The 27,484-nt window shown below is 66.2% G+C and overlaps 1 protein-coding gene across 17 annotated transcripts in view; it reads right to left on the bottom strand.

The window, feature by feature from the left end:
• Positions 1–1,099: 1,099 nt before the first annotated feature.
• KCNQ2 (potassium voltage-gated channel subfamily Q member 2) overlaps positions 1,100–27,484 on the bottom strand; it is a 51,894-nt gene continuing 25,509 nt past the window's right edge. Inside the window, exons 9-19 of one of the 17 annotated variants that reach the window (XM_032353521.1) lie at positions 26,621–26,650; positions 23,361–23,429; positions 20,467–20,496; positions 16,703–16,795; positions 16,588–16,641; positions 13,018–13,241; positions 12,320–12,425; positions 11,881–12,012; positions 9,733–9,840; positions 7,081–7,204; positions 1,100–6,714 (exon numbers count right to left, since the gene is read on the bottom strand). In XM_032353521.1, coding sequence (XP_032209412.1) covers positions 6,022–6,714; positions 7,081–7,204; positions 9,733–9,840; positions 11,881–12,012; positions 12,320–12,425; positions 13,018–13,241; positions 16,588–16,641; positions 16,703–16,795; positions 20,467–20,496; positions 23,361–23,429; positions 26,621–26,650 — 1,663 coding nt within the window. In that variant the 3' untranslated portion in view covers positions 1,100–6,021. Of the gene's footprint in view, positions 6,715–7,080; positions 7,205–9,732; positions 9,841–11,880; positions 12,013–12,319; positions 12,429–13,017; positions 13,242–16,587; positions 16,642–16,702; positions 16,796–20,466; positions 20,497–23,360; positions 23,430–26,620; positions 26,651–27,484 lie in introns of all 17 variants that reach the window. The other 16 variants (XM_032353505.1, XM_032353506.1, XM_032353504.1 and 13 more) reach the window with 16 other exon arrangements.

Below are 27,484 nucleotides of genomic sequence, written 5' to 3'. Positions count from 1 at the left end.
TTCTACACAGAGCAGAGGGACAGTGCCAGGCCCTCTTGAGAACTCCGGGGCCTAGGTTACTCACCAGCACCCCCAGAGCTACACAAAAATCTGGGCAGGGTGGATTGTGCTGGCCCAGGCACCCCGGGCTCATGAAGCACAGGTTGCAGGTTTCCCAGGACGGCTCTAGTGCCCGTGGCCACTTGGCACCAGCAGAGCCTGGCAGGGGACACAGCAGAACAGTCAGTGCTGAGGGGAACAGAGATGCCACGGCAGCTGACCCTAGGCCTGCAGAGGGGAAGTCAGCCATACCTGGAGCCTGGGTCAGCTCTCCCCAAAACCTGAACACTCCAGCCCAGAACTTTCTGGAAGTCTCGCAGCACGAAGGCCTCTGATGGGTGGCCAGGCTTGACAGAGGTCCAAGGGGACCACGAGCCTTGAGCCCCACTGAGGTGAGCAAATCTGGGCACCCACCTGGGGCAGAGCACTGCGTCTCAGCCCCTGTTCACCAATCTGCCTGCTCCACTGACCTCCAGGGAGGGCCCAGCAGGTAGAAAATCCCAGAGGGCGGGGGCAGCCATAGCAACCCGGACCTCACTGCGGCCGGCCCTCACCCAGGACACTGCAGGGCAGGAGACAGGACAGCTGTGCCCACCCTAACCTCCAGCCCCTCTTCCCACGGGGCCTGGGCAGTGGCTGGCAGGGAGCAGCCAGCAAGAGCCAAGGGCAGCAGAGTCGAGGGCCGGCAGCACCGTCTGCCTCTGCACCGGACCCACGTGCTTGAAGCTTGCACCCAGGAACCGGGTCCGCGTCCGGGACCAGAGGGCTCACCAGCCCCAGCCAGCGGCTCCCTCCCCGGATGCCTGCTGCTCCTAAAGGCAGAGGGAAGGGCCGCCAGCGGGAGCCTCGGCAGACTCGGGCCCGGGCCCGGAGCAAGTGAGCGTGAGACCCCACGGTCTGAAGCCGCAAGCATGAGGCAGTGACGGACACGGACAGAGCCACGTATCTTGACCCTGGACCCTGTGTGTCCCACTTGTCCCTGCCCTGGGCGCGCCCCCACCCCGAGACCCCACCAAGGCCCTGGAGACGGCGTGTAAGACGGAAAAGGCCACACACCGTGCAGGTTGAATCACTGTGTTTTACTAAGTGCACAGGTCCACTGGGCTTCCGGACAGGTCCCCGTGGCAGTAGAACTTCCCGGAACTTTTCACATGCGTCCCTGCTGCCGGATTCCACCCCTGAAGTCGCCGGGCAAACCCAGGCCAGGCCCCATTCTCGGGGACAAGTGTGAAGCGGACAGTGAGTTGAGAAGTTAGTGTCTCGGCTGGTCCGTACAAAACTAGAGTTCATTCCCTGGGCATCTATCCCTAGAAAACGGACAATGCGCGAGTCGAGGGTCGAGTGTGCGGTGGTGACACATTCACGAAACAGAAAGGCCCGGCGGCTGTGGTGCAGGGGTGCATACACGTGGTCGGAAGGGCACGTCAGTACTGAAGGCAAATGAAGAACTCTTTGGAGCATGAAAAAAGTGCAGACGGCCAAGGCAGCAGCACGGGTGGGGGCCGCGGGGCAGCGAGCGGCAGGGGCAGGCGCGGGACGGGGGGAGGAGGGTCCCGGCGGGCACAGGGCCAGTTCCTGGTCCGTCCGACCATAGCGCCGGTCCCGTGGACGAGGGGGCAGGCTGCGGTGCCGGGCAGACGCCGGGGGCCTGGGGCGACCTCGGTGAATTTCCGTCCACGTGCATTAAGGCAACGACATTATGAAACCCAGCCAGAGTTGGGCATACGGCACTGGGGGGCCAGAACACAGCGCCACCCCCGGGGGCGCCTCCCCCTGCACCTGACCTGGGCGGTCCCCAGGCTCTTCCTGGAATCCTCTGCCCACCGGGTGTCGAGACCAGAGGCCCCCCCAATTCCTCCAACCCTACGGGTGCCTTTGAGAGGTGGACGGAGGGTCTCACCTGCCAGGGAGCGGGTCTTCCTCACTCTCTCTACCCTGTTTGCTGAAGCTTCTCTCCCCGCCGCGTCTCCTTCTGGGGTCTGCCGTCAGCCCGCCTCCCCACAAGATGGCCTATCCAGTGAACCGTGGCCACCGCCCGTGCATGCTCCAGAGGCCACCAGGGCCCTAGCCTAGGCAGCTGGCTTTCCTGGGTTCCTGGGTTCCAGTCCCACCATGCCGCCTCTTTCAGGAAGTCCTCCCTGGCTGTCTCTCCTACTTAGGGCTTGGCAGGGGCCCAGGGGAGGGCAGCTGGCCTGGGACAACACACAGCCTCCCTGGTGCCAGGAGCAGCAGCCCATTCCTTCCGGGCCCCACCCAGGCCTCCTGCCCCTCGCCCAGCTTCGGCCCATCCAAGCAGGTGGCCTGAAGATCCGCTCCAGGGTCACGGAAGGCAGCCGAGGACGACTCAGGACAGCGTTGGTCGGGAAGGGAGCCATGAGCACTGGGGGGCACCAGGGGCACGGAGCCCCACCGGCTGCTCGGGACCCAGCCACGCTGCTGGGGGCCCCCAAACCCTCCGCGGGCTGTCAGGCTGTCCCTCTGCACACCACGTTTATTTCAAGGGCTTGTGACATCGGAGGGTGGGACCCTGCGTCTTCACTCTGGTCTTGCAGCGTCACGTCAGGGACGAACCCCTGAGCCCACCGCTCTGTACATTATTTACAATTTGGGGAGAATACGAAATAGATACAAACATCAGCATTTCTACAAAGGCCTCCCAGGGGCCATCCACACCTCTGGGCTTCAAGAAGCGTCTAAAAACGTCTCAGGGCCGATTCCATCCACACCCGGCACAGGCAGGGGGCACCTGCTCTACGGAGGGCCCCTGAACCTGGGGCCAGTGGAGGAGAGAATGTCGCCCCCTTGGCTTCCGTGTTACTGTGTCGAATCGGTGACCACCGGGGGACTCCAGCCTAGTACGAGGGGAGAAGGTCAGTTAAGCTAAATCACCACGTTAAAGACGCCGACAGTGCCCGGCTGGCTCGTGTGCTCTGGGCTCGGGGAGTAGGGCTGGCCACGGGGCAGGTCACGACCTGCCCTAAGCCCGTAGGCTTCCACACAGCAGTCCCGGCAGGGCGGGCTCCCGGGGCCTCCAAACCGGGCTGCAGAGCAGCCCCCGCAGGTGGGGAGGACAGTGGGCCTTCCACGGGGAGGGGACAGGTGGACGGGCCAGGGGGGCCTCTGCCACGTAGCCAGGGCCCCCCCATCCTCCAGGGAGGACTAGCAAGGTCACGGCTCAGAGCATGTGGACAAGAGGGAGATGCAGGGCCTCAATATGCCAGAGAGAGAGGGACAACACCCACATGGCCAAGGAGGGCAGAGGGAGGTGGCCAGGGCCTGAGGGTCACAACTGGACACCCAGAGCTTCCCGGCCCAGCCCACACCGTGTGGTGGCACATGGTGCCACACGGCTGTCCAGCTCCTGGACAGCTGCCGGGCAGCGGATGTGAGGCGTGTGGGACCCTGGATGGGGCCAAGGGGCCCCTCTGCCTGTGCTGCCCAGGAGCCTGGGCACAGGAGCACCTGTCACTCCATGTGTCCATTCCTTGGGGCTCGAAGTGGGCAGACCCAGACAGAAAGATCAGACGAAAGCCACAGGAGTCAGGAGCACAGCAAGTGTGCGCACACGCGTGTGTGTGCCCAGATGTGAGCACAGACTCCAGCCTCCCCCGGATCTCAGGAAACCCTGCCGCACCTGCCAAGGGTGACAGCTGCCCAGAGCCCCGCTCCTGTCACACGCGCCCCGCAGACGCCCTGTGACAGCACCGGCCTCCTCCTGCTCTTACCCCTCTGGAGGCGGGACCCGGGGTGCACACGCTGTCGGGCCTGGCTCTGCGGGTCCCAAGAAGGCGCCTTTACAATGCCATCTCTACCGCCTGTACCCAAAACCAGCCTTCCTTCCAAGGGGGCAGAGACTCCACGCAGGAGGCCTCACACACTCCTTGGATGCGGGACCTGCCGGCCGCTGCAGCCTGCGGGAGCCCCTGCCCCTCCGAGGCCGGCGTCCTTGGCTCCCAAGGGCGCATGGCACAGGCCCTGGAGCCCCCAACGACCAAGACCGGGCAGCAGAGGGGTCCCCGTTGCTGGCACGGGGCCAGAGCTGGGGACGGATGTGGCCGTGCCACCCCGTGGTTCCTGTCCTGCCCAGGGGCCTGCAGCCCGAGTCCCCCGTGGCAGGAGGGTAAAGGGAGCTGAGCCCAGAGGCAGCAGCGACGGGAGGGCCCGCTTGCAGGGCCACAACACACAGGCCACATCAGGCGCTCGCGGTATCTGCGCTGGCACGGACTTCTCACCACCGTGAGGCCCAAGGCCAGAGAAACACTGCCCTCAGCAACACAGTTCATCGGCGTGAGCAGAGCTCCAAACCCCTCCCCTCCAGGCCGTGGGGCCACGCGCCTCCACGCCTGCCCCTCCCCAAGGCTGGGGAGGGGGTGTCCTCGCGCCGGGTCCCGGACTCTGAGCCTTGTCCTCCCGCTCTGGGAGCCACCCTTGGGCAAACACAGGCCCAACCTCTGGCTGCCCGTCAGGCAAGGAGGTGCCCAGAGCAGGACCGGGGAAGGGGCAGCGCCCGCAGCCGTGGCCCCACCTGCTCAACAGACACGAGTCCCCAAGGAGAGCCGCGGGACCCCAGGCCCAGAGCCCGGGACCCTTGACACCGCTTCCTGCACGCTTCCCAGAGGGCAGGAGCGACTCTGTTACTGGCCCTTCCAGTCCCACTCGGGGCTCTCCCCAGAGGTAGCTTTCCGGGGACGTCGCTCCATAGCGGGCTTGGCTGCGCCCAGCCCTAGTGCACACGAGGTCACCGCCTCAGAGAGCGCCAGGTGACCAGACCCGTGGTCCCAACTGCCAGATGCCCACACACACTGACCGCTGAGGGCCTGGAAGGGAAACCACAGCTGCCGTCCCTGGGGCCAAGGGGCCTGCCCCAGGAGAGATGGGGGTCCCTGCTCCTTGAGGCCAGGGTGGAGATGGGCATCCTTGACTCTCAAGAAGTCCCAGGCAAGGGCCAGGTCAGTGGAGAGCAGGTGTGTGGACGGTCAGCTCCAGTGGGGACAAAAGAGGCTTCCTACAGGAGAGAGCTGCTTGAACCCTGCAGAGGGAGGGGACCCCAAAGCCCTCAAGAGGCTTCAAAGGGTTTTCCCAGGGCTTAGAGCATCACTGTCCCGCCCCGGTCCTGTCAAGGCCCCAGGGAGGGACCAGGGAGGCAAGACCCCCAGTGAAAGACACCATGTGAATCTGGTCACCAACCCCCTGGCCCTGGGACCTGGAAACAGGAGCCCAGCCTGGCTGTGCCCCAAGCCACCCAGTGTGCTCCCTGCGCACGGGTCTCCTTTCGGAGCTGGTCAAGGCCTGGTGGCTGGTGTCCAGCCTAAGCAGAACAGACAGAACACGGGCGGCCCATCCCCAGATCTCCTCTGGCTGTGGGAGCCTCTGAGGACCCTCTTCCAGAGGCCTAGGGAGCAACCCGCCCCCCAGGAGCCCACGCTGGGAGGTGCTGGGGCCTCACCTCAGCCCTTCCCGTCCAGGCCAGCATCCTGGACTCGGGACTGGTGCGGACCCAGGGGTGGGGGGAGGCGGTGCTGACCAGCAGCTCTCTGGAAGACGGCCCATCATGCACGCCTGCCGTGCAGGGACAGCGGGGACAGGGACCGAGGGACAAGGATAAGCCACACTCAATGGGACAGTCGTACCTCCTGCCGCCGCAGGCACAGGCCGTGGCTCCCTCCCCACTAAGCCTCAAGGCCCCGGCCCTCCCACAGCAGCCGCCCTCACCGGCGCCCTGTGCCTCCTCCCCACTGCCGGGGGCCTGTCCTATGCTGTCACCCCCGCAGCACCCGCGCCAACGGTCTCACAGTGGGCACGGCCGGCCGGGCTGCCCCTCGTTAGAAAAGAAACTCTTGTCAGCCTTTGCCACGTGAGACACCCCCCCCCCGCCTGCCGTCACCCCCACAGGCCCCACCCGAGTCGCTCTGAGGAAAGGGCCCGGGAGAGTCGCGTCCGCACCCCTGGAAGGCCGAGTTAGGGAGAGGCCGGCGGGCGGCCTCACTTCCGGGGCCCGGCCCAGCCCACGTCGCCGAAAGGGCCTTCCCCGGTGGCGGAGCGTGGCGGGGGCCCGCAGGGGGTGCAGAGGTCCGAGTCCGTGTCCGACTCGCCCTCCGCGATGTAGGGCCGGACTTTGGCGCAGGGTGCGGCGGCCGCACCGCAGCTGTTGAGGGCGTCCAGGTTCTCCTTGGACTGGGAGATGCTGAAGCCGCTGAACGAGCGCTCCAGCTCCTCGTGGTCCACCGACGGGATGGAGATAGACGTGTCGCTGTCCCGCAGGGCCCCCTCGTGCCTCAGGAACTCCGTGCTGGCCCGGGGGCCCCCGCTGTAGGCCGAGAGCGACCGCTCGTGGGCAGGAGGGGGCGGGATCCGCACCAGCGAGCCGGGGTCACCCACGGGGGAGGTGCCGTGGCCCTGGCGCGGGGGGCACTGCTGCTGCCATGAGGTGGACGGCGGGCACTGGGCCGGGGGCGCCGAGAAGTTCTTCTGGCCCGTGGAACTGGCTGAGCGGATAAGCTTGATGATGCAGGCGCCCCTGTCCCCGTGCTCCCGGCTGTCCTCGGGGCTGTGGTACGGCGGTGCGGGCTCTGGCTCCTTGGCCCCAAAGTAGGCCTCCGTCTCCGTCGGGGGGATGCCCATCCGCTGCATGTAGATGTTCACCAGGAAATCCAGCTTCTTCTCCATGGACAGGACCTACAAGGGGAGCTGCTGGACCAGGCCTGGCGCTCTCCGGGCAGGGTGGGGGGGGGGCCCGGGCCGCGCCTGGGATGTGGGGGGCCCAGGCTGCTCCAGGACGTAGGGGGACCCTGGGCTGCTCCTGGGAGGTGAGAAAGCCCTGGGCTACCCCCGCCCCCAGAGGTCCAGAAGCAGCAGGAAGCAGACACAGCAGCTTAGCCTCTGAACGCTCCCTTCAGTGTCTGGTCCCTTTGAGGAGCCCTACAGTTCCTTTCCTTGGCTCCCAGAAGCACGCCCCAAGTGCTTCTTACACATGGGCCCCAAGGACCCACTCCCCAGAGAGAGCTTTGACCCACCCCCGGAGCCCGTCTCTGCGCCTCCTACCTGCTTCTCCACTTTTCCCAGCCGTCCCATCATGCTGGGGTCCTCGGGCAGCTCCGCCTCGGCCGGGCCCTTGGTGCGGTCCTTGTCGGTGATCGCCGGGCCCCGCCCCACGATCTGGTCCACTCTGCCGGGAAGAGACCCCAGCCCCCAGCATGAGCTCGGGTGGGTGCGGCGGGGCCCGTGGCCCTCTCCTCCTGGGCCAGGCCACAGCCCCCCAGGTCCAGGCTCCGGGCTGAGCCCAGAGCTGGCTTGGGGGCCACCAGGGTGCCAGGACAGGTGGACGCGGGGCACCTGGTCTCGCCCCGCTTGCTGAGCCTGAGGGGCCCCCCTGCCGCTCCAGTGGGCTGGCACATTAGCAAGGAGTAAAGTGGTGGGGATGGGCGCCTCGAGCCCCCCAGGTCCCCTCTCCCGTGCCCACCCCACCCCTGAGCTTTACTCCTCCACAATGTGCCACGGGGTCCTCAGCGCAACGGGTGTCGGGGGCGGGCAGAATCCCACGTGTGCGGCAGGAACAGAAGCAGACATGACAAGAGCCACGGCTCCATGCACACGGGACGGGGTGGGGCACAGACGGACAGGAACCCGCCAACGCACAAGGGAGGGGCAGACAGAGCCACTGCCAAACGGGGGTCCGTGAGTGCTTGCGTGGGGGCGATGTGTGCGTGTGAGCGTGTGTGCACGCGAGCCCGTGCGAATGCATGTGCAGAACACAGCTGCGCTCAGCTCCAGGGCACGACTGGCGACAAGACACACAGGTTTTCTAGAGGGAAAGGGGACCCAGCACAGTCCCTGCGGAGCAGAAAGGGCCACCGGAGGGCTCAGAAGGGGCCACTGCTGCGGCGTGGGCTCTAACACTCGCGCCGAGACCACGGGCACGTGGGAACTTGGAAACAGAGACCCCGGCTGCCTGCGAGCCACAGTGCCGAACCCCCAGGCCTGCCGGGCGCACGGCTCTCCCCCGGGCTGAGGCCAAGGAGCCCCGCCTCGTCTCTGGCCCCAAACACATTCCTCGAGCTTTGGGGTGCAGGAGGGCACAGCTCCCACACCCGGGCAGGGGGCCTCGACTCAGCGTCCTTCCACACCGACAGGCTGCCCTGTCTGCCTCTGGGGGGGAGTGGGGCTCGGGGGGGCTTTTCCTGCCGTTGCACGAAGCGGAAGGGGGTGGGGAGCCACGTCAGCCACGGTGCAGCCTCATGCCCCGAGAGCCGCATGCGCCACGGACGAGGAGCGTGGGGGGGGCGCTCGCCGCATGCACCACGGAGGAGCGAGGGGGGCGGGCCTCAGATTCCAAGCAGACCCGGTAGGGAGCGGGCGGGGAAGCGCTCTCTGGTGTTTCCGGGCGTCTGCACAGGCACCGGTGCTCAGCGCCTTCACCCCTGCCACATGACGGGCCGCCTGCCTGGCCGGTCCCGCGGGGAGCCTGGAGCTGCCACGGGTGGGGGTCTGGAAAGGGACGTCCAGGGGGCCCGGGCCATCCCTCCCCTGGCCTCAGGCAGAGGAGTGAGGTTAACCCCATGTGCTCACGCCGTCCTTCCGGCACCTTCTCTGGGTGACCCTGTGTGTCCTCTGGCTGCAGTGGTCCAGAGGCCTGGGGGGCCCTGAGAGCCGCAGGACCTTTCCAGCTCCTGGCCTGAGGATTCAGCCACCGCCCCCCGAGCAGTGCACGAGGGTGGTCCTGGGTGTCCAGGCTGCAACACTGTCTGCGCTGCCCTGGGTCAGGCCCGCCCCTCCCCCAGGGACTCCCTTCTCACGGAAGAGCCACCGGGCGGAGACGACCCGCGTGCCGACCCTCAGCCTCACGGGTGGAAGTCCTGGCACACGGGGAGGGCGGGGCAAACACACAGTCCCTCCACCAGCCAGCTTGGCCAGCATCCCTGCTGGTCTCCGGGATGCCCTTGGGCCCCTCTGCCCTCCTCCCTGCCCCCGGGGGCTCTGCTCTCCCCCAGGTGACCAGACCCGCTCCGGGAGCATAGGTCACAGCGGTCCTCTGAACCGTCCCAGGGAGGCAGAAGGCCCTGGAGCTTGAACTTCACTACAGAAACTTCTGCTAGCTCACCACCTAACCGTGCCCTGGCCTTCCTCTCTGCCCGTGAGCCAGGGCCAGCTTCGATGATGCTAATTCTGATGGTCGGAAATAAAGCTCCAAGGTCTCGGGCTTTCCCTGGGAGCCTCACCCAGTGCTGGACGCCTGGCAGGACATTCCCACTTATTCTTCACGGAGTTTCAAGACAAGAGAAGCAACAGGACCTACTCAGATCTATGGAGCAGCCCAGGTCAGCCTGAGGGGAGGGCATCAGGGGAGAGCCCCAGAGGGGCTGGGAAAGTCGCCACTAGCCACCGAGGCCCACAGCTCTGAACACACTGGATCCTCGTGGGGGCACCCCTTTGCTTCTGGCCCGGAAGCGTCCCCCAGGCAGACGCCACGCAGAATGTTCATGGAAAGGAGGTCCCGTGGCAAGCTTCTCCAGAGCCTACCAAGAGGAACAGCTCCAGGGCACCCTGGCCCGCCCCCCCTCCGGGACCCCGGGGGCACCACCTTCCCCTAGCGCTGCTTCATGGGGAGGTGCAGGACAGGCGCTGCCGTCATGTGGCCTGGGGCGAAGGGGGCTGGCCATTCCACAGAGACAAGGCGGGGAGGGTTGGCGTCCTGACCTAGGTGAGTACTGGGGTGACTCTCTCGGAGGGGCCGTGGGTCCTTTGGTGGGGTACTTCTTGTGCCGGGGAGTTGAAGGGGGTGGGGGGCCCACAATCATATCTATCCTGGCGAGCGAACAAGAAAAGAGACACCAGCAAACGCATCGTGAGGAGCACGGAAGGGGAGTCGGCGGAGGGACGCCCCGCACGCGGCGCAGGGACCACCACGCTCGCCTGGCCAGGGCGGCGCCCGATCTCTCCCGGGCCCAGCTTCGCATAGGACTGGGGAGCCGCGGCCTCACAGCTTAGCCCAGCCCGCCCGGGCCGGCCGGGGCGTGCACAGGAGCCACCGCCGCCAGCGCACGGGCCCGAGGACACCGGCCGTGGATAGCCGTGTGGCTCTGCCGGCGACAGGGACATCCTGGCTCCCTGGGCCCGTTTGTGTGGTATTTCCAGACAGAAATGGAAGTTGAGGACAGAAGAGCCTGGTGAGCCAAATCAGCCGCCCTGAGATGCGGGGCCAGGCCCAGCGGCCAAGACCCTGCCCTGCTCTCACACATGTGTGTGCACGCTCACACGTGAGCACACACACGGGTCTGCACTGTCCTCGAACACTCGCACGCATACTCGCTCACACACATTCCACAGATTACGCACGCGCAACCGCACACACATCTGTCCACACACACAGCACAGGTCTAGCTGGTGCTCTGGGGGGGGTGGTAAGTGATGGGTTTCCTGGCCGTAGCCCGTGTGGAAGAAGGGGTCACCACCCCGCTGGCTCCCCGCCCCACAGAGCAGCTGCGGGTCCAGAGGGACCCCTGCCGGGCATCCCGCTGCAGGACTGGAGACGTCCCCCACAGCAGGCGCTCACGGGCCTCCCCAGAAGGAAGACTTCCGTCCTGCCGTGGGCTGGGGAGCTGGATGGACTTACGACTGTCCCTCGACTGGCCAGACCTTCTCCCAGCCAGGGCCCAGGATCCTGGGGGCAGACAACCTACAGCAGCCCGGTTTAAGGGACCCGGGCAGGGGAGGGAACGTTGGCAGAACCGTGGGACCCACTTCAGGAGGGACCCAACAACAGTCCCGTGGGCTCCTCCCAGACCCTGCAAACACATGTCCTCACACAGGCTTGCTTAAATGTGGCGGGGGTGCACAGCTGTGCGCACGTGTGTACTTGGGGTACTTGTGTGTCATGGAGGTAGCGAGTGCATGTATGTGCGCACAAGGCTGAGAGTGGCTGTGTGTGCATGTGTGTCTGTGTGTCCGTGCATACACGTGTGTGTCAGTCCGCGTGCAAGGGTATCCATACGTGTGTGCCCGTGAGGGTGCACCCGTGTGCGGCTGTGCCCTGCGTGTGTCCACGTGCATATGCGTAGCTATCTGTGTGCTGGCGTGCGTGTGCAGGGAAGCCCAGAGTGAGCCAGCGGCCTCGCGCGCGCACGGCTGCCTGTGAGCAGAGCACTGCGCCCCGCCGTGCCGCAGCCCTGCTTCCTGCCAGGGGAGGGGGAGCCCCGTGCGAGGCCAGGGCGTGGACGAGTCTTTCTGCTCCATGGGGCGCCCTTGCTTCCCGACAGGGCTCGGGACCCTGCATCCTCATCCCCAACACACACGCACGTGCGTGTGCACACACACATGCACACGTGACACGACACACGCAGAGGCACATGCGCACACGCACACACATGCAGGACATGTGCACGCACGTGTGCGCCCGGCACGCACACACACATGCGTGTGCACACACGCTCCCGTGCGGGCGACCAGATGCCTGGAGACGTGCGCTCACGTGTGTGTGGTCACACGACGCGCATGTGCACACGCGTGTGCGGTCACACGACGCCTGTGCGCACGGGCAGCGTGAGGGCACCCACACATGCACACTCACCCCCCACAGCGGGGGCGGGAGGGTGAGGCGACACAAATCGTCACACAGACCACACGAGGACACAGCAGGACGCCCGCACAGGGCCGGCACGGGGCTGGGGGTGGCAGCAGGCAGCGCTGACCACCGTGTCCCCCCTCTGCACCCCCACGCTACACCTCACCCCATGAGAGACCCTGAGAGACACCTGAGAGACCCCTGAGAGACACCACTCCACTGGGGCCACACTGGCTTTGGCCCAGACGGACCCCCAGGGCCAGGCAGGAGGGGTGCTGTCTTGCCTGGACTGCAGGTTTTTGATGCGGGACAGCATGTCCAGGTGGCCGGCCGAGTACTGCTCAATCACATCCATCACGTCGTACGGCCGCAGGCTCTCTTTGAACTTGCGCTTGGACACCAGGAACCGCATCACACTGGGGGAGCACGGCCGTGAGCCCTGGGCCGACGCCTGCCCTGGGCCCTCCCAGCATCTCCCAGAACATCCACCGGCCGCGCTGCCACGGTGATCCGGCCCCACCCACCTGCCAGATCCACAGGCCACGCCCAGGCCCGGGGTGCAGAAAGACCCTCGCCCCCGGGGTATGCAGGGTACAGCTCTGACAGGGGCGGGTGCTCGGGAGCCATCACCAGCTCCCAAAGGACCCAGAGCCCAGGGACAGAGACCGCACCCCTCCTGGACTCCGCAGGGAGGCCCCTTGCCCTGGACACTGGGTGCCTCACCACACGGCCCGGATGCTGACTTTGAGGCCCGGGGTCAGATCTTCCGTCACAAACTCGCAGTTGCAGCTCTTAATGTCTTCTGCGATGTCTTCCCCGGGGAGGCTCGCTTCTGGGTGGAAGGACACGGCCCATGAGGGGCTGAGCTGCGCCGGGGGACCGACGTCAGGGGCGGCGTCAGGGAAGCCCCGAGAGCAGCACCCTGCGCTCTGGAAACCCACCCTCTGTCCCGCCGAGGCCCCAAGAGAGGCCCACGTGATGGCTGAAAAGTGGACGGACGGGCAGACCCATGACTATGGCCGCAGGAAACAACGGAGCATCAGCCCGCCAGAAACCGGCGTGAAGCCTGATGGTGGCCCGGCGTGGAAACACCTGGAAGCAGGTGCACACAGCATGTGGTTCCACATGTGGGAAATGTCCAGAACAGACTGGCAGTGGCCAGGGGTGGGAGGGACTGCTGGCGGGCACGGGTCTCCTCTGGGGCATGGAAACCCCTAGAACGAGAGAGGTGATCTGGGCTGTGCCGTGAATGTGCTCACGGCCGCGGAGCTGCTCGCTTGAAAGCGGCCGGTTTCACGTTACGTGACTTCACCTCAAAAAGAAGAAAGGGAAAGGGAAGCTGCTGCTCAAAGAGGCTACAGGGCCCCGAAGGTGCCCGGCGGGGGGCAGCTGGACCGCGGGACGCCCGCGGCCTGACCCACCTTCCGAGTTCTGTCGGGACGCCGCGCCCTTAATCCGGAAGGCCTGCCTCGCCCGGCTGCGGTCCCCAAAGCTCCAGCTCTTCGGTACCTTGCTCGGGCTGTCCTCCAGACTCTGGTCGGCGCTGGGAGACCGCCGGACGGTCGGGGCCTGAGGGGACCCCTTGCCCTTGGCAGCCACACCTCGGGGGCTGGAGAAGACACGGTCTTTCAAACTGACCTTCTGACTGCTCCCACGAGGGCCGACAGGTGGGCGGACAACACAGAAAGACAGCAAGAGAAGTCACTCTGGAAGGAACGCGCACACCCCACTGTCCGTTCACCGCGGACGCCTACACGTGGAGGGGGTGGTGGCGGGGACACAAGGAGCGCAGGGGTGGGCGCTCCGAGGGCCACTCAGGGACTCGGCCTGGCTGGGGAGGGGTCCGCGGACACTTAAATCACTTTCGGTGCTACGGGAAGGTGCCAGGGTCCTCTCCACACGGTCCTGTCCGGTCTCCCTCTCCAACAGCGTGCCTCAAACGCCGTGCAGGTACGGCTTCTCCCTGCACACCTTCTGTGGGTCCCGCCAGTGGTTCCCCTGCCCGCCCCTCCACGCCCCATCCCTGCCCGCGGCAGCCTCTTCCCCTGCCACCTGCCCCAGCGTCCGGAGGCCAAGCCCCAGGAATCACCCGGAGGAAGGGTCTGGGCCAGGAGCGGGAGCCTGGGAATCACGGAGGGGGCAACTGTCCCCTGTCAACTCTGCAGGGCAGACCTGTCCAGCCCTCTTGCCCCAGGGCCAACACAGGCCCCACACCCACACACAGGAGGTGTCTGGGGACCGCAGTCCCACACCACCAGAGACACAGAGTAGACAGGCTCCCTCTGCCAGCCGCCTCGCAGGAACAGACCTCTGGTCCGAGGCCACAGTGGGGGCAGGGAGCAACGCTGGCTGGCCAGCCGCAGCCCTGCCGGGGTCCCCAGGCCCCCACCCCCGGGCCTGTATCTCTTGGAAACTGTGAAGTCTGGCACCCTCTGGGCCACAGCCAGGAGGCAGGAGGGGGTCACGATGGTCCGGGAGCTGGTCAGGCCCAGGGACCTGGGGGCCACTGGCCAGTTTCCACTGTCCACAAGCAAGGCTCTTGTGACCTGCGGACCTGCTCTCACCCAGCCACAGGCAGGAGCCGCAGAACTTCCTGAGACAGCCTCTGAGGCAGGCCCTGCGCTGCCCCGGGGTATGGGACAAGCTGCCCGGGGTCTCTCCTCTCACTGGGAAGCTGCCATCACGTGCTGACCCCTCAGACCTCGCCAGACCCCGCTGTGGCTCCCCCGGGTCAGCCGCCTCCAGCAGCCCCAAGCAGGACCCACAGCCAAGACAGGCCCCTCGGACGGCGCAGACGTGAGTGGGCCATGGAGAAGCGGCCAGCGGCCTGGTCTGTCCAGTCTGGACGCTGTAGTCCCTGCCGCCCCCCTCCCCCCGGGCAGCCGAGATCATCCGTCGGCCGGACCGAAGGCCTCGTGGGGTAGCGAGAAAAGGTGGAAAGGAGCCCCCAAGGGCCGGCAGTCGGCCTCGGTGTGCGTCGCACTCAGGAGTGGGGTGGGCTTCCGCTGGCCCAGCTCACTGGCCCCAAGCCTGGAACAGGTATGCCCAGCACGAGGCCAAGAACGGGCAGACAGGAGCGAGGGCAGCCCAAATCCAGGTGCCCCGGGGCCCTCGGCACAGATGACCTACTCCTTCCCAGTGGAGACCAACACCTGGTCCGGGGGGACCATAAGAAGCAATAGCCTCGCCGAGCCCCCAGCAGCCGGACCCACACAGCTGCCCCGAGGACGGAGCCACAGGAAGGCCTTGCAGTCACAGCGGCTGGAATGCCCGGGCTGGGGAGGGGCACTTGGCCGGAGGAGGCCACCGTGCGGATGGCCTTGCCTAGCTCAGCCGGCGGGTGCCCTGCCCACTAGAGCTGCCCCCCACCCAGGGGCACACACAGCTCCTGTCCCCGCAGGCGTCAAGGCAGGGCTGCCCTAACCTCATAGGCCAAGGACAGAAGCAAACGAACACGAAGCATGGGGTTCTGGCCGCCTGCTTGGGGAAGAGCACTCGGCGAGACCACCGTGTGTGTGGAAGGGCACTTTCCGGCATCCACCCGTTGGCGTTCACACAGGGCCAAGGAGAACGTCCGGGAGGGTCCGGCGGTGAGCCAAGCCCCAGGCTTTCCTCCCCCGCCTGCCACCCCGCAGCAGGATTCTAAGGCCCGGGGCCAGCTGAGCAGGGATGGGGCAAGGGGAGGCCCTGCCTGCCATCTGCCACACCCGGGTCTGCACAGCCAGGGCCTGGCTCAGCAGGGAAGGGGCAGCCGGCATCCACAGGAACGGCCCTGCCCTCACCGGACCACTGGACTACGGATGCCCAGGGAAAGTGCGACGGATGCAGTGACATTCGTGGGAATGGCACACAGCAAGGCTGAGCTTGGCCTGGGCTCCTGGACTGGCTGTGGGCCCCACCGGCCCTTCTGGTCCCCAAGCAGCGTGGCCACAGCCCCGACCCGAGGGACCAGCCGGTGGCCCCACAAGCTCTGTACAAGCAGGGCAGCTTCCCCCGGGGCAGGACAGATCTCCGCTCCCGGGGCTGCAAGTCTTCCCCAAGCGCCTACCTCCGGGAGCACACAAGCAAGGTGGACAGGCAGGGGAAGGCAGGCCTCCGAGCCCCTGTCCGGGGGAGACTCAGGAGCATGCAGATGCAGGTGGACAAGCATGCCGCCGCCTGGGCCCCTGGGCCTGCCGACAGCCCCACCCCCGCCCGCCGCTCCACCACTGCTTCCGGGGCATGCAGGGGTGAGGGGGGGGCGGCGGGCACAGCTGCCCACACGCTGCACTGCTCAGGGAGGGAGGCAGGCAGGAGGGACCCAGAGCAAGCAAGAGGACAGACGCTTCCACACACCCGACAGCAGACAGTGGACAGAGAGTGGAGATGCGGACAAGGGGCCCACGGTGCAGAGGGCTGGGGTGGGGGCGGATTTTCCCCCGTCCCGTGTCCAGTCCACACTAAACCAGGCCTGTGGGGGGAAGGGGGAGCCGAGGGTCTCCGGCTCTGTGGCGTGTCCGGGGAGCCCGGCACACACGGGACGGAGCTGCCTCCCGCAGGTGGGGCGGCCGGTTCGGAGTGGCCGTCCTTGGGTGCGTAGTAGAGGTGCTAGATCGGCGATCCCCAGGGAAGGGGCTCACCAGAGAGCGATGAGGGCCCCAGAGGCCACGGACGCCCGATCTGGGCGTCCGAGCCCCTGCCGGCCCCCCGCCTGCTCGGAGCAGGGCATCGTTTGGCTCGGGGAGAGAAGTATGTTGGTGCGGCCGCCACCGTCGGCGGGAGGCGGTTTGGAATCACGGGGGCGGGGGAGGGGGCCTGGCACTCTGCGGCGGCCAGGGCCGCGGAGGCCGCGCTGCCAATCAGAATCGTGGCTGGTGGGGGGGGGCCGGGGCAGGGGGCGCCGGCCTCGCCCTCGCTCATCTAGAACCTCTAGTAAGCAGAGTGTCTGGTGCGGGAGGGGGGTGGGGAGCCGTGCAGCAGGCGGTCAGTGCGCGCGGCTCGCCCCGCGGTACCTAGTGTGTCCGGGGCAGCATCCACACAGGGACTCTCTGCACGGTCTGCCTTTACTGCAAACGAGGAGAGCACAGTTAGTCCTGGCGCACGGGCGGACAGGACGCACGGGCCCACCCTGCGGCCGCGGCTCTGGGCTTGGGGTCCGCCCACCGCGCCCGCGTCCAAGCAGCGGCCGTGAGGGGGCCGCACAGAAAGTCTCCCGCCGGCCTGGAAAAGAAAACAGTGCCCTATTTTTGGAGAAAAAAAAAAAAATCCTGTTTTTTTCCTCCAAAAATACCTTTTCCTTCCAGAGTTAGAGTTTTGGGCCATGTCTTTTTAAAGATGTATTATTTTTTGCTATATTCATGCCAACGAAAAAATAATACATGGGCAAGACTTTGCAAAAGGCTGGTTCTAGCTGGACAGGATTCCGGAAAGCACACATTTTAGAGGAAGAACGTGCAGTCTGGTGTCACAAACCAGTCACCAAGGCTTCGCCAGGCCCTGCCAGCCGGAAGTGGCCTCAGTTTACCCTGAAGGGAAGCTCGGGAAGGCAGCCTTGGGGACCCTGGATCTAAGTGGACTGCCGACATCGGTTCCCCTGGGGCTCTGTGCCGAAGCCCTGGGCCAGCCCGGACGGCTGGCAGCTCTTTGGGCAAAGCCCCACCTGGGTCCACACTCCCTGCTCCCCAGAAGCCGACCCAGAAGGCCCTAGAGCCGTCTCTGCATGAGCTCAGGCACATTTCTAAGCAAAACTGAAAACCACACACCAGGACCTTCTGCTTTCCTGGGGTCTCCCTCCATCCTTCCGTCTGTCCCTCTGTCCCCCACCACGGCTGCTGCTCAGATGGCCGCCCTCACACTGTGGGGCCAAGGAACCAGACACGCCGACCACCACTCTCAGAAACCAGCCCCGAGCCTCCGTGCCCAGCATCCACACAAGTAAATGCTGGTGGCGCCTGCCTGTGTCCAATAGGACCTCAGGGAAAGGACACACTCTGCTAATCCCACAGGGTGAGGTCAGGCTCCTCAGACAACTGTGTGTGGCCCAGGGGCTGTGAGGGCCACGGTCCCCCCACAAGCTACCCTCCCCTCCAGGGGCACTGCCTCTTTGTGGGGTCCTCCCGGGAGGGACCTAGGGTCCAGCCATATCAGCAAATGGGCTCACCTGGGGACAAGCGTCCATGTGACTCAGTACCCCAGGCCCATGCTCTCCACTGCCCAGCAGCCCTGGCTGCTCATAGAAACCCCTCAAATTTGGGGCAAATGCTCTCTCCCAAGGCACACCTCACGTCAGCCACAGTCCCACCACAGCCGGAGACGGGACCCTCGTGCCCTCCCCTCCCAGGGCTCCGCAGGCCAGCACGCGGCCCCCACCCCCAGCACCTGGAGGCTCTGTCCAGGGAAAGAGGACAACAGGGGATGGTCTCTGCCTCCAACACCTTAGAAGGGCCCCAGCTGTGAGCAAACCCCAGCCAGCTTTGCTGCCTTCAAAACTCCCTGCACAGACACGGGGCCTAGACGCATGACCCAGGGCGTTCCGAGGCCCGACAGCCTGGGGCCTGGCTCACGGCACTTAGTGAAACTGAAACAGCCCCATGGGGCCAGTGGCTCCTGGGCTGCCAGAGCCCACGGCCCTCCCTGAGCACGGCCCCATGGGCTCCAAGGCGCAAGGCTCAGGCCCTGTGTCTGGACCCCAGCCTGGCGCTGGGCTCTTCCTGCCCACAGAAGCCGACGGCAGAGTCCCGGGAGTGGCGGGCAGGCAAGACCGGGGGCCTGGGGTCTACGTGGGAGGAAGAGGCGCCCACAGACACTCACCAAGACTAGACTGAACGGACGGGCACTCAGACACGGCACGCGGCTGCCGCCGACGAGGGGGGACCCACACGGACAAGGGGGCAAAGCGGCTGGAGGACGGGGTCTCCTCCAGGCACGGGGTGGGGGGGCAGTGAGAAACAGGGTGGGTCAGAGGGCAGAGGGCAGGTCACAGACACGCCCAGAGCAGCGCAGCCCGAGACCCTGCAGCCTGCCACCCACCCCACCCCTTGACCTGATCCAGATGGCCTCGGCCTGACACCAGCACAGCCACAGCGGGTCCTGCGGAGCCGAGGACCCCCCACGGCCGGGGCGCATGCCCATCAGGACCCCAGACCAGGAGGGCGCCTCGCGGCAGCTGGCAAGGATCTCCGTGCCCGCCCCATCCGCCTGCCCAGACCGGTCAGCGGCAGTGGGATCCTGGCGTGCAGGTGGCAGGCGGCGGCCTGGCCACGACCGCCCAGCACCACACACCGGAGGCAGGGGCACACCCCGTAAGCACTTCCCAGAGCAGGGACCCCTGCCCGGCAGCTCTGGGACAGGCCCAGCCTCTCATGGCCCCGGTGACAGAACAATTTCCTGCCTCCCTGCTACGCACCGGCTGCTGGCAAGGGGGTCTGCGGCTGCCCCGGGGAGGGGACAGAAACGCCACCCGCCCTCACCCAGCTGACAAGGGTGCCTCGTGGGGTCTCAGCCCAGCGTCCGCCAGGAGGAGGGCCGGGCCAGGCTGGCCCTTGGGGAAGCCGCTGGGTCACGGGCAGGCAGGGACACACGGACACACGGGGAGGAGACAGAGGAGCGTGTGCGGAAAGCGGGGGGGGGTGGGGGGGAGCCACGGAACGTGCCGCAGAGCCCGGGGGGGCTCCCGCGTGTCCTCACCTTGAGTCCTGCCTTCAGGGTCAGCCACCTCCTCCCCAAAGACAGACGGACGTGAAAGGGCCAAGAAGGGCAGTGACAAGGTTAAAGGCACTTGGGGGGGCAGGCAAGAGTGTCCGAATTGGGGGGAGGGCAGGAGAGAGAGAGAGAGAGAGGCTGAGACAAGGGCCGTGGGGGCCACGAGAAGCCGCACCAGGCCGGGGGGCCTCGGGGGGACGGGGCAGAGCCATGGGCCCGCCTCCCCCGGGCTCAGGGTGTGGCGCGGATGCACCGGGGGCCCGAGGAAGGGGGAAGGGGCAGCCCCAGGACCCCCCACACGCCAGGCCGAGCTCGGCATGCGTTTCCCCTCCACCCTGACAGCGAGCACGGAGCTCTCCATGCCGGGGAGAGCAGCCTGGACCCCGCAGCTTTCTGAGCCGCTGTGAGGGCTGGTCCCCGTTGATCCTCTGGCCGGTTGGGGGCCCCTCCTTGTGATTCCAGACACAGGCTCAGTCCCCCGGGGGCACTCGGGGGACGGGGGAGGGCAGGGCTCAGCCTGACTCCAGCTCCACAAACAGGGGACAGCTGAGTCACCGACGGTCCAAAAGGATGGAAGGCAGCGGGACTCTGGCTCAGGGTCGGGGGACTAGACTCAGGCTGCGGCCTGGGGACAGGGTGCCGGGGGGACCCCAGGCTCAGCATAGTGACACACACGCAGGCTGGGCTCCCTCAGGCTTGAAAGTCATGAACTAGCTGGGAGTTTCCCTTGAACACGGGCCAGGGGCAGATAGTTGTCCACCCTTCACCCGCGGGGACGGTCCCGCGCAGTCCCTGCGTGACCTGGTCCCTAATCAGCTCGACAGCTAACCCACCTGCAGAGGCTAGACAAGCAGCACTCATAGAGCAGGGGCGTCTGTCTCCACCGGAGAGGTGGGACACGGGGCCAGAGTGGGGGCGTTCGCCGACACCCTCCTGCCTTAGGGCCCCGGGGTGGGCGGGACGGGGGGCAACAGTCCCTTCCCTTGCTGTCCACCCTGGAGCCGCAGGACAAGGGCACTGAGCACAGGCGAAGTGATTAAAGGGCCCAGGGCGGCCGGCAGTGTCCAGACACACAGTTCCACACATGGGCACGCACAGGGCCCCTGCTGACACGCAGTGAGCAGACACGGAGGGACCAGCACCCGGCACAGCCGCGAGCCCGGGGCAGCAGGGGACAGGCAGGCACTGACCTGGGAGACGGCTCCGGCTGAGGCTCCTTCCTTTAAATAGAAGCGACAAGACGGTGAGCAGTTGGCCCGCCACGTAGACCCCACCACACAGAGGGCCCAGTGGACCTCCCGTGGCACCCACCACGGTCCACGGCCCCACCCGGCCCCCACCTGAGGCCCACCCACCCCGAGAGCCCCCGGAGCGCCCGAGGAGGCAGTCCTGCAGGAGACAGGGAGTTCTGGAAGTGGTGACAGCCCCGGGTTTTAATGAGAACCACCAGCGTTAGGTCCCGGAGGAAGCGAGTGGAGATGGAAACACGAGCGACATCCGGCTTCCACGGTCCCCATTCAGGACAGGCGGCCGCTCTGGTCCTCCTTTGGGTCGGAGGGTCACGGCCCCGGGCCCATGCTCTGCCCATCCTGCCCGTGGCCTGATGGTGCCTGACATTCATCACGACAGCAGCGGGAGGGTGGCGCTGGGACCCTGCTCGGCCGATCCCTGGGACGACACCAGGATCTTCGGCGCATGTTGGAAACCTTCACAGAGCATGTGGTCTCTGATGCTGCTGGCAGAGCTCCGTGTGACCGAGGAGGCAGGAGGGTGTGCCCAGACTTCCTGCATAGGGCTGGGGTCCCTGAGGACTGGCCCCAACCTCCTGGGCTCCCTTTCCCATGACGTCCAGGGACACGGTGTGCAAAGGCCTCCACGGGAACCCCAGGCCTGCACTGCCCCATCCCGCAGCTGCCCTGAGCCCAGCCACCAAGAGCTGCCCTGGATGCCCTCAGCCCAGCCCAGGGCACCCCTGCACATCTTCTGGGACCACAAATCCGGTGGCTTCAAGCAAGGCAATTCCTCTCTCAGTCCGAGGCCGGAAGTCAGAAATCGGGTGTTGGTCGCAGCAACCCCCTCCCTGCCCCCAGGGCTGGAGTCCCCCTGCCTCTCCCAGCCCCTGGGGCCCAGGCACTCCCGAGCGCTGGTCGTTTTGGGTCTCTGCCTCCTTGTCACATGGCTTCTCTCTTGTGTCTGTCTTTTCAGGACAGGGGCCACTGGACCTAGGGCCACCCCAATCCAGGAGGACCTCATCTCAGGGTCCTGAACTCCACCTGCAAACCTTCCCTTTCCCCAGGTCAGGTCCCATTCACGGTTCCAGTGCATGGACATACCTTCTGGGCCACCCTTCAACTCACTAGTCTGTGCCCCCTTACATCCCAATCAATCCCCCAAAGTCTTAACCCAGGACAGCACCAGCCCTATGTCCAAATGTCAATGAGAACTCGGCAGCTCAGAGTCCGGAATCCCAGCGTCCCGGTCACCTGACCCCGGTGTGAGTGAGACTCTGGGTGGGACCCTTCCTGGGGTAAAAGTCCTCCCCAGCGGGGGACCTGTCATCTCTAGAAGGCCAGTGACCTGCTCCCAAAACACAACAGGGCAGACATACAGTCCAAACGGGGAGGAGTTGGGAGGAATAAAGGTCACCGCTACCCAAAGTCTGAGACCCAACGGGAAACCCCACTTGGGGATAAATGCCTTAGTCACCCCAGGAGCCCCGGGACCCAGGCCCAGCCCCACGTGGGTGAGGCTCCGTCAGCCTCTTTCCAGCCTGCAGGCCCCCAGACTGCCCTGCCTTCCTGCCGTGGTCGGTCTCCGTCCCTGCCGGCCGGGAATGACATTTCTGAGGCTCCGTGGGCCGTATACATGCCTCCACACACACCCCGGACCGGCGCCCCGCGCAGGAGGGTCTCCGCATCTCCTCCGGGTGACCAATTCTACTCCCCTAACCCTAACCCTAACCCCGACCACCCATGGGAGCTTTCCACCACAGCCGTCCAGCCATGCCCGTGGCCCCCTTTCCAGAGCAAGCGTCCCCCCACCCCACCCGCTGTGTCCCTAACTTAGAGTCCCTGTGGCCTGGACCGGCCAAGGCACCAAGTCTTCCCGCGCTGGCTTCTCTGCTCAGTTCTTTGAATTCCCCTTCTCTGCCCGCTTTCCATAAGCAGAGGGGAAACCAGACGATATTTTCCACACCAGCTTAGAAGCCGGGCACATCCTAGGTCTGCTTTCTGGCCCACGCTGTCCCAAGGTCCCCCTCGCTGTCTGCCTCTGTCTGACAGGAATGGCCGTGTCCCCAGGAGCACTCAGTTCCGCACCGCGGGGCTGTCGCAGCCACCCCTGGGTCCCAGAAGCAAGAGCTGCACCCGCTGGCCAGAGACGCCAGAGCACAGGCGCTTACACGGCAGGGTGCCGCGCTCTGGTTCCTGCCTCCCCCAGCTGCTGGTGCCCAGGAGTCCTGGGCTTGTGGCCACAGCACCCGCATCTCTGCCTCCCTTCGTGTGGCCGTCTTTGCTGCCTCCTCTACGGACAGTCGTAACTGGACTTAGGGCTGGTGCTGACCCAGAAGGATCTCATGTTGACCCCCTTTCCTTAGTAACGTCTGCAAAGACTTTTCCAAGGAAGGTTTCGTGTCCAGCTTGCAGGGTGGACGTACCTCGGGGGGGCAAGTGGGTCCTTGCTCACCTCCCACGGCACCACTTCAGAGGCGGCAAGCCATTGGGGGCAGCCCTTGGCATGGGGCGCCCGGCCGGCCATCTCTCTGTCCACTTTCCTGCTGGGTCCCCCTCCCCCACACAGCCGGCTCTGTGCTCCCCACACTCGAGTCCCAGAGTTCACGATCACAAGGAACCAGCAGGCACCAGAGTGGGTGTGACTGGCCACTGCTCTGGGGAGATGCGGGGCAGGCTCTCCACCGCCCGTGCTCACCCCCAAACCAGCAACCCTCTGGGGACGGGAACCTCCACCGTGTTGGCAGAACCGGAAAGACACCAGGATCTCCAGACCCCAGGGCATCCGGTAGCTGCCGGCCCCTGACCGGGGTCCCCTCACAGGACGGCGCCCAGCCCGGAGCCCCTCTGCTGACCTGAAGGTGAGCCCGGATTTGCTCTTAAGGTTCCGCAGAAGCTCCAGCTGGTTCAGGGGCGGGATGAGTCTGCGGCGAGAAGAGACTCAGTGAGCTCCTGCCTGCCAGAGCCTGGGGGACCCACACCTGGCTCTCGCCAGCATCCACATCACACACAGGCACCTGCGGTGGTGATGCTGGGGCCATGGGTGCGGCCTGTCCCAGGCAGGGGGAGGGGAGAGCTCCCTGGCCACCGAGCCGCTGGGGGCCATCTGCACGCTCTGGGCTGCGCCTCTCGGGGGGCCAAGGCCCTGAGGTGAGCACACCAGCATGCACCGCCCCCGGACTGCCCATGGGGAACGGGGAAGGGGGCCAGAGGTCCCGGAAGACAGGCTGGGGGGCCCTTCTCCCTCTTCAATCCCTCTCCAATCCCTGAACACCTCCAAGGGGCAGTACAGCACCCTTTCCTGCAAAGCAACGCCCTCTGCAGAAGTCAGGGCCGGGGCCAGGGTCCTAGGAAAGGGCTTCGGCGGGAGCAAGAAGCCGGCTCCTGGTGTGATGAGTTGCCTGGGCGGCTGGAGGAAAAGCCCCTGCATCCTTGGCAAGCCCCACCCGGCTCTACGCCCCTTCCCAGGCCAGGCCACACCCACCCAGGACGCACTCACGTCCGGCCCCCACCCCGGCCTGCAGCCCCACAGCGGCCCCTGGGCAGCTCCAGCCAGAAGTCCCATGGAAGCCAAGAAGGTAATTAATTCCTCTCCTTGACACCAAGGCCGGGGACATGCAAACCCTGGGCGGTTCCTGGGGGACCCCCAGCTGTCCCCACCTCCAGCCACAGGACTAGGGCCCCTCAGGGGGACTCCAGCCTACTCCCGACATCTGGGGCTAGTTCTGTCCCTCACCCAGCCTCCGTCTGACTCAGGCCTCACTACTGCCTGCCCTCCAGACACCTGTCATCTCATTTTGAGCAAACACCCCTTGTCCGACTAGACCCCAGCCCTGATCTCCCCTTCCTGATGCAGCCCCCACCCGGCTGACGCCCCGTCACACTCTGTGAGCTCCCCACCCCACTGTGACCCCCACCCTCTGTGACCCCCCCACTCTGCTCTGACAACCCCACTTGGCTGTGACCCCCACCCTGCCATGACCCCCCCACTCTGCCCTCAGCTTTGGAATTCCAAGCAGTCCTTTAAAACCACGCTCAAAGACCCCCACCCAGCCGCAGCCCCTAACCCTGTCCTATCTATCCTTGACCCTAGGGACGGCTGACCCATCCCAGCCCAAGGGGCCTCCGTCCAGCATCAGTGTCTTAAGCCTCTCCCTGGTGTGGGGGGGGGACAGCACCTGTACCCTGGGGGCTCAGCCTCACCTGCCCGCAGGTGTCTGCCTCCTCCTCTCTCTGCCCACAGGCCTGGCCGGACCCCACCTTGACCTCGTGGGACATCACTCGGAGGCTCCCCAGTGCCCCCAGAGTCAAAGGATTGCTGGCCCCCTGAATCCATGGCACGGATGCCAGCTTCCTAGTGTCTGGCTTTGCTCCAGCCCCTCCACACCCCTCCTAGCCCGGCTTCCTGATGCCAGTGCCCCCCACCCTGCCCTGTGGGTCCTGCCCTCAGTCACTGTTGGTCTGGCCTAGCTCAGCTCCCTCTGGAGGAAAGCCGGGTTCCTCCTAGGGGCACCCCGTGAGCTCTCTCCTCTCCCTCCTGCTTGCCTTCCCCTCCCCTGCCCCCCCTCCTCCAGGCCCACCCAGTCCTAGCGGGTCAAGAATGAGCAGGAGGTGAGGGCAATCAGGTTGGCTCACGTCACCAGCCCAGCAGAGGCCCCAGAGCTGGACACGGGGACAAAACCAGCCTCTCCACTCCCCTCAACCACCCACCCATGGGCCTGCAGCAGAGACCGTGGACAGCACCCCCTGTTCAGCACACACACACACACCACATACACACACGGGTCCGAGTGGGGGGGCACGCAGATAGGATGTCATGCCTTGGACACACAGCAGCAGGGACAGAACATGGACGGGCAGGGCCACTGCAGGGGCGTGCACACACCACACACGTGAGGGCCACGCACACAGCCCCCATCACCTGGAGGGCGGTCACGGAGGACGAGGGTGCAGCGTGCCGACGGGAGTAGGGGACGTGTCAGGGGGCATCCCACAGGAGTGAGCAGGGGCTCCTAGGGGACAACTCTCGTCACCCAGGCCGAGGTGGGGAGGGGCTGGGACTGGCTGCAGAAGATGGGCAAAGGGAGGCTAGGAAGAGCCTCAAGCAGGGTCCCCCCAAGTGCTGGGGCAGCCTGGAGCCCGAGGAGCCCCGGGCCAGCACCCCAGGGAGGACACTGCCCCCCGCCCGCCTCCTCCTCTGCATGAAGCCTCTGGGGCAAGCGGCCAGTAAACGGCAGGTGCTGGGGAGGAAATGCCCGGGGGCTGCGCACCCCACTCCCATCTGGGAAGAGGGAGAGCGATCTAACACAGCCCCACGCGGGGCACCATAGGCCAAGAGCTTCTGCCCGGGGAGCCCAGGCTCGGGCTACGCGGGGAGATTGTGGACCCTCGCTCTGCTGGCCTGTGTGCGGATGCACTCATCCCGCATTGTCCGTCCCCGTCCCTCAGGGAAGGACCTACAGAGGGGCTGTGCTGTGCATGGGGAACGATTTCCTGTAGGAGCTCAGCACCCCCACTCTGGGCCAGTGAGCCCCGTCCTCCCTGCGGGAGGAGTGAGACCTCTGCATCCCCCCGCCCCCGCCGGTGTGGACAGAGTGACCGGGGACAGCACACAAGGACCCCAGGCTCTCGGCCCTCCCAGGTCTAGAGAGGGAGCCCAAGCAGCGTCAGAGGCGAGCCGCCTGCTGGGAACGGGGTGCCCTCCCCGGCCGGAATGGAGGAAGCCCCCGTCCCCACCAGCTCAGTGCCCTGCATGAGAGGCCTGCGGGTGAGGCCGGAGGGGCGGGGAGGGACACGGCTCCGGAGACGCGGCAGGAAGCAGGACAAGGAGCGGAAGACAAGGGAGGACAGACGGCTCCAGCCCAAGAAAGCAGCTGACGGGGGCGGGGGAGGTCAGAGAAGGAGCCGGGCTCCAGGCAGGGACCACGGAGGCGCAGGGCAGCGCCGGCGCCCGGCATGGGGAACACAGGCTGGGGCACGGGTGCGGGGGTGCTGGCCGGCAGCCCTGCTCTGCAGACCGGGGGACCCGGGGAGGGGGGCTCCGGGGCAGCCCTGTACCATCCCCAGACACAGAACCACCACACCACACACGCTGTCCGGCCCATGCATCTCCTACCTGGAGGCCCCGTAGGTTTGAGTTTGCGAGCTTTCAAGTGTTTTCACACACACACAAAGGGGAGGGGACGGAAATGTTAAAAGAACGGGATAAGAAAAAGGAAATGAACCAAATGGTCAAGGAAAGTGGGGGAAACAACAGAACAAAGAAAATTAGCACAAGGTCCACCCTGCTGAGGCCCGAGGGCTGGAACGCAACGCTGGGAAAGCCAGAGCCTGCGGCACTCCCAGAAAGGTGTGTGCCCGGAAGTGGAATATTCCAGAAAGTCCCCGGGGGAATGGTGGGGTCACACACCCTGGCCTGGTGATGCGTCTCTGCAGGGGAGAGGCAGGGGCAGGACGGGACAGCCCCACCCTGTCTGGCCGTCGCTAACCTGGGGTCCTCAAGGGGTTGCTGCCCAGCCTAGAGCCCTACCCCAGCTGGCCATCAGCCCACCCTCCGGTGAGGGCCCTGGGGGGGACCTCTAGGGCAGGCAAGGGGCACCCTCGGGCTGGGGAGCCCCAGGGCTCAGCTTGCCCCCCCCCGCCCCCACACGCAAGCCGGATGGGGTATATCCCAAGGGCCCTGGGCCATTTCACCTCAGACCTTGTTCTCCACCAGAGCCTGGCACAGACACACCCTGGGGGGCCACGCTCTCTTTCTGGGCTGCCACCCGCCCTCGAAAAAAGGTGGAAAGTTGCGTGCTGGCAACCCCGGGGCCTCGGGGGCCACTGGCTCTGCCTGCACCAACGGCTCCCAGTGAGGGCTTCCCGGCCCTCCGCTCCCACCAGAGGGCACCTGCCAGGGGTCTGTGTGCTCTGTTCTGTGGGGCGGGGGGTTCAGGGGGTGACGGGGTCGTCCCTGCTGCCCTGGCCAGGGCCCTCT

The sequence above is a fragment of the Mustela erminea genome, chromosome 7 (assembly GCF_009829155.1).
Source record: "Mustela erminea isolate mMusErm1 chromosome 7, mMusErm1.Pri, whole genome shotgun sequence".
Classification (NCBI taxonomy): Eukaryota; Metazoa; Chordata; class Mammalia; order Carnivora; family Mustelidae; genus Mustela; species Mustela erminea.
The sequence above is the reverse complement of the archived record's forward strand: the minus strand, read 5'-3'. Positions and strand labels throughout refer to the sequence as shown.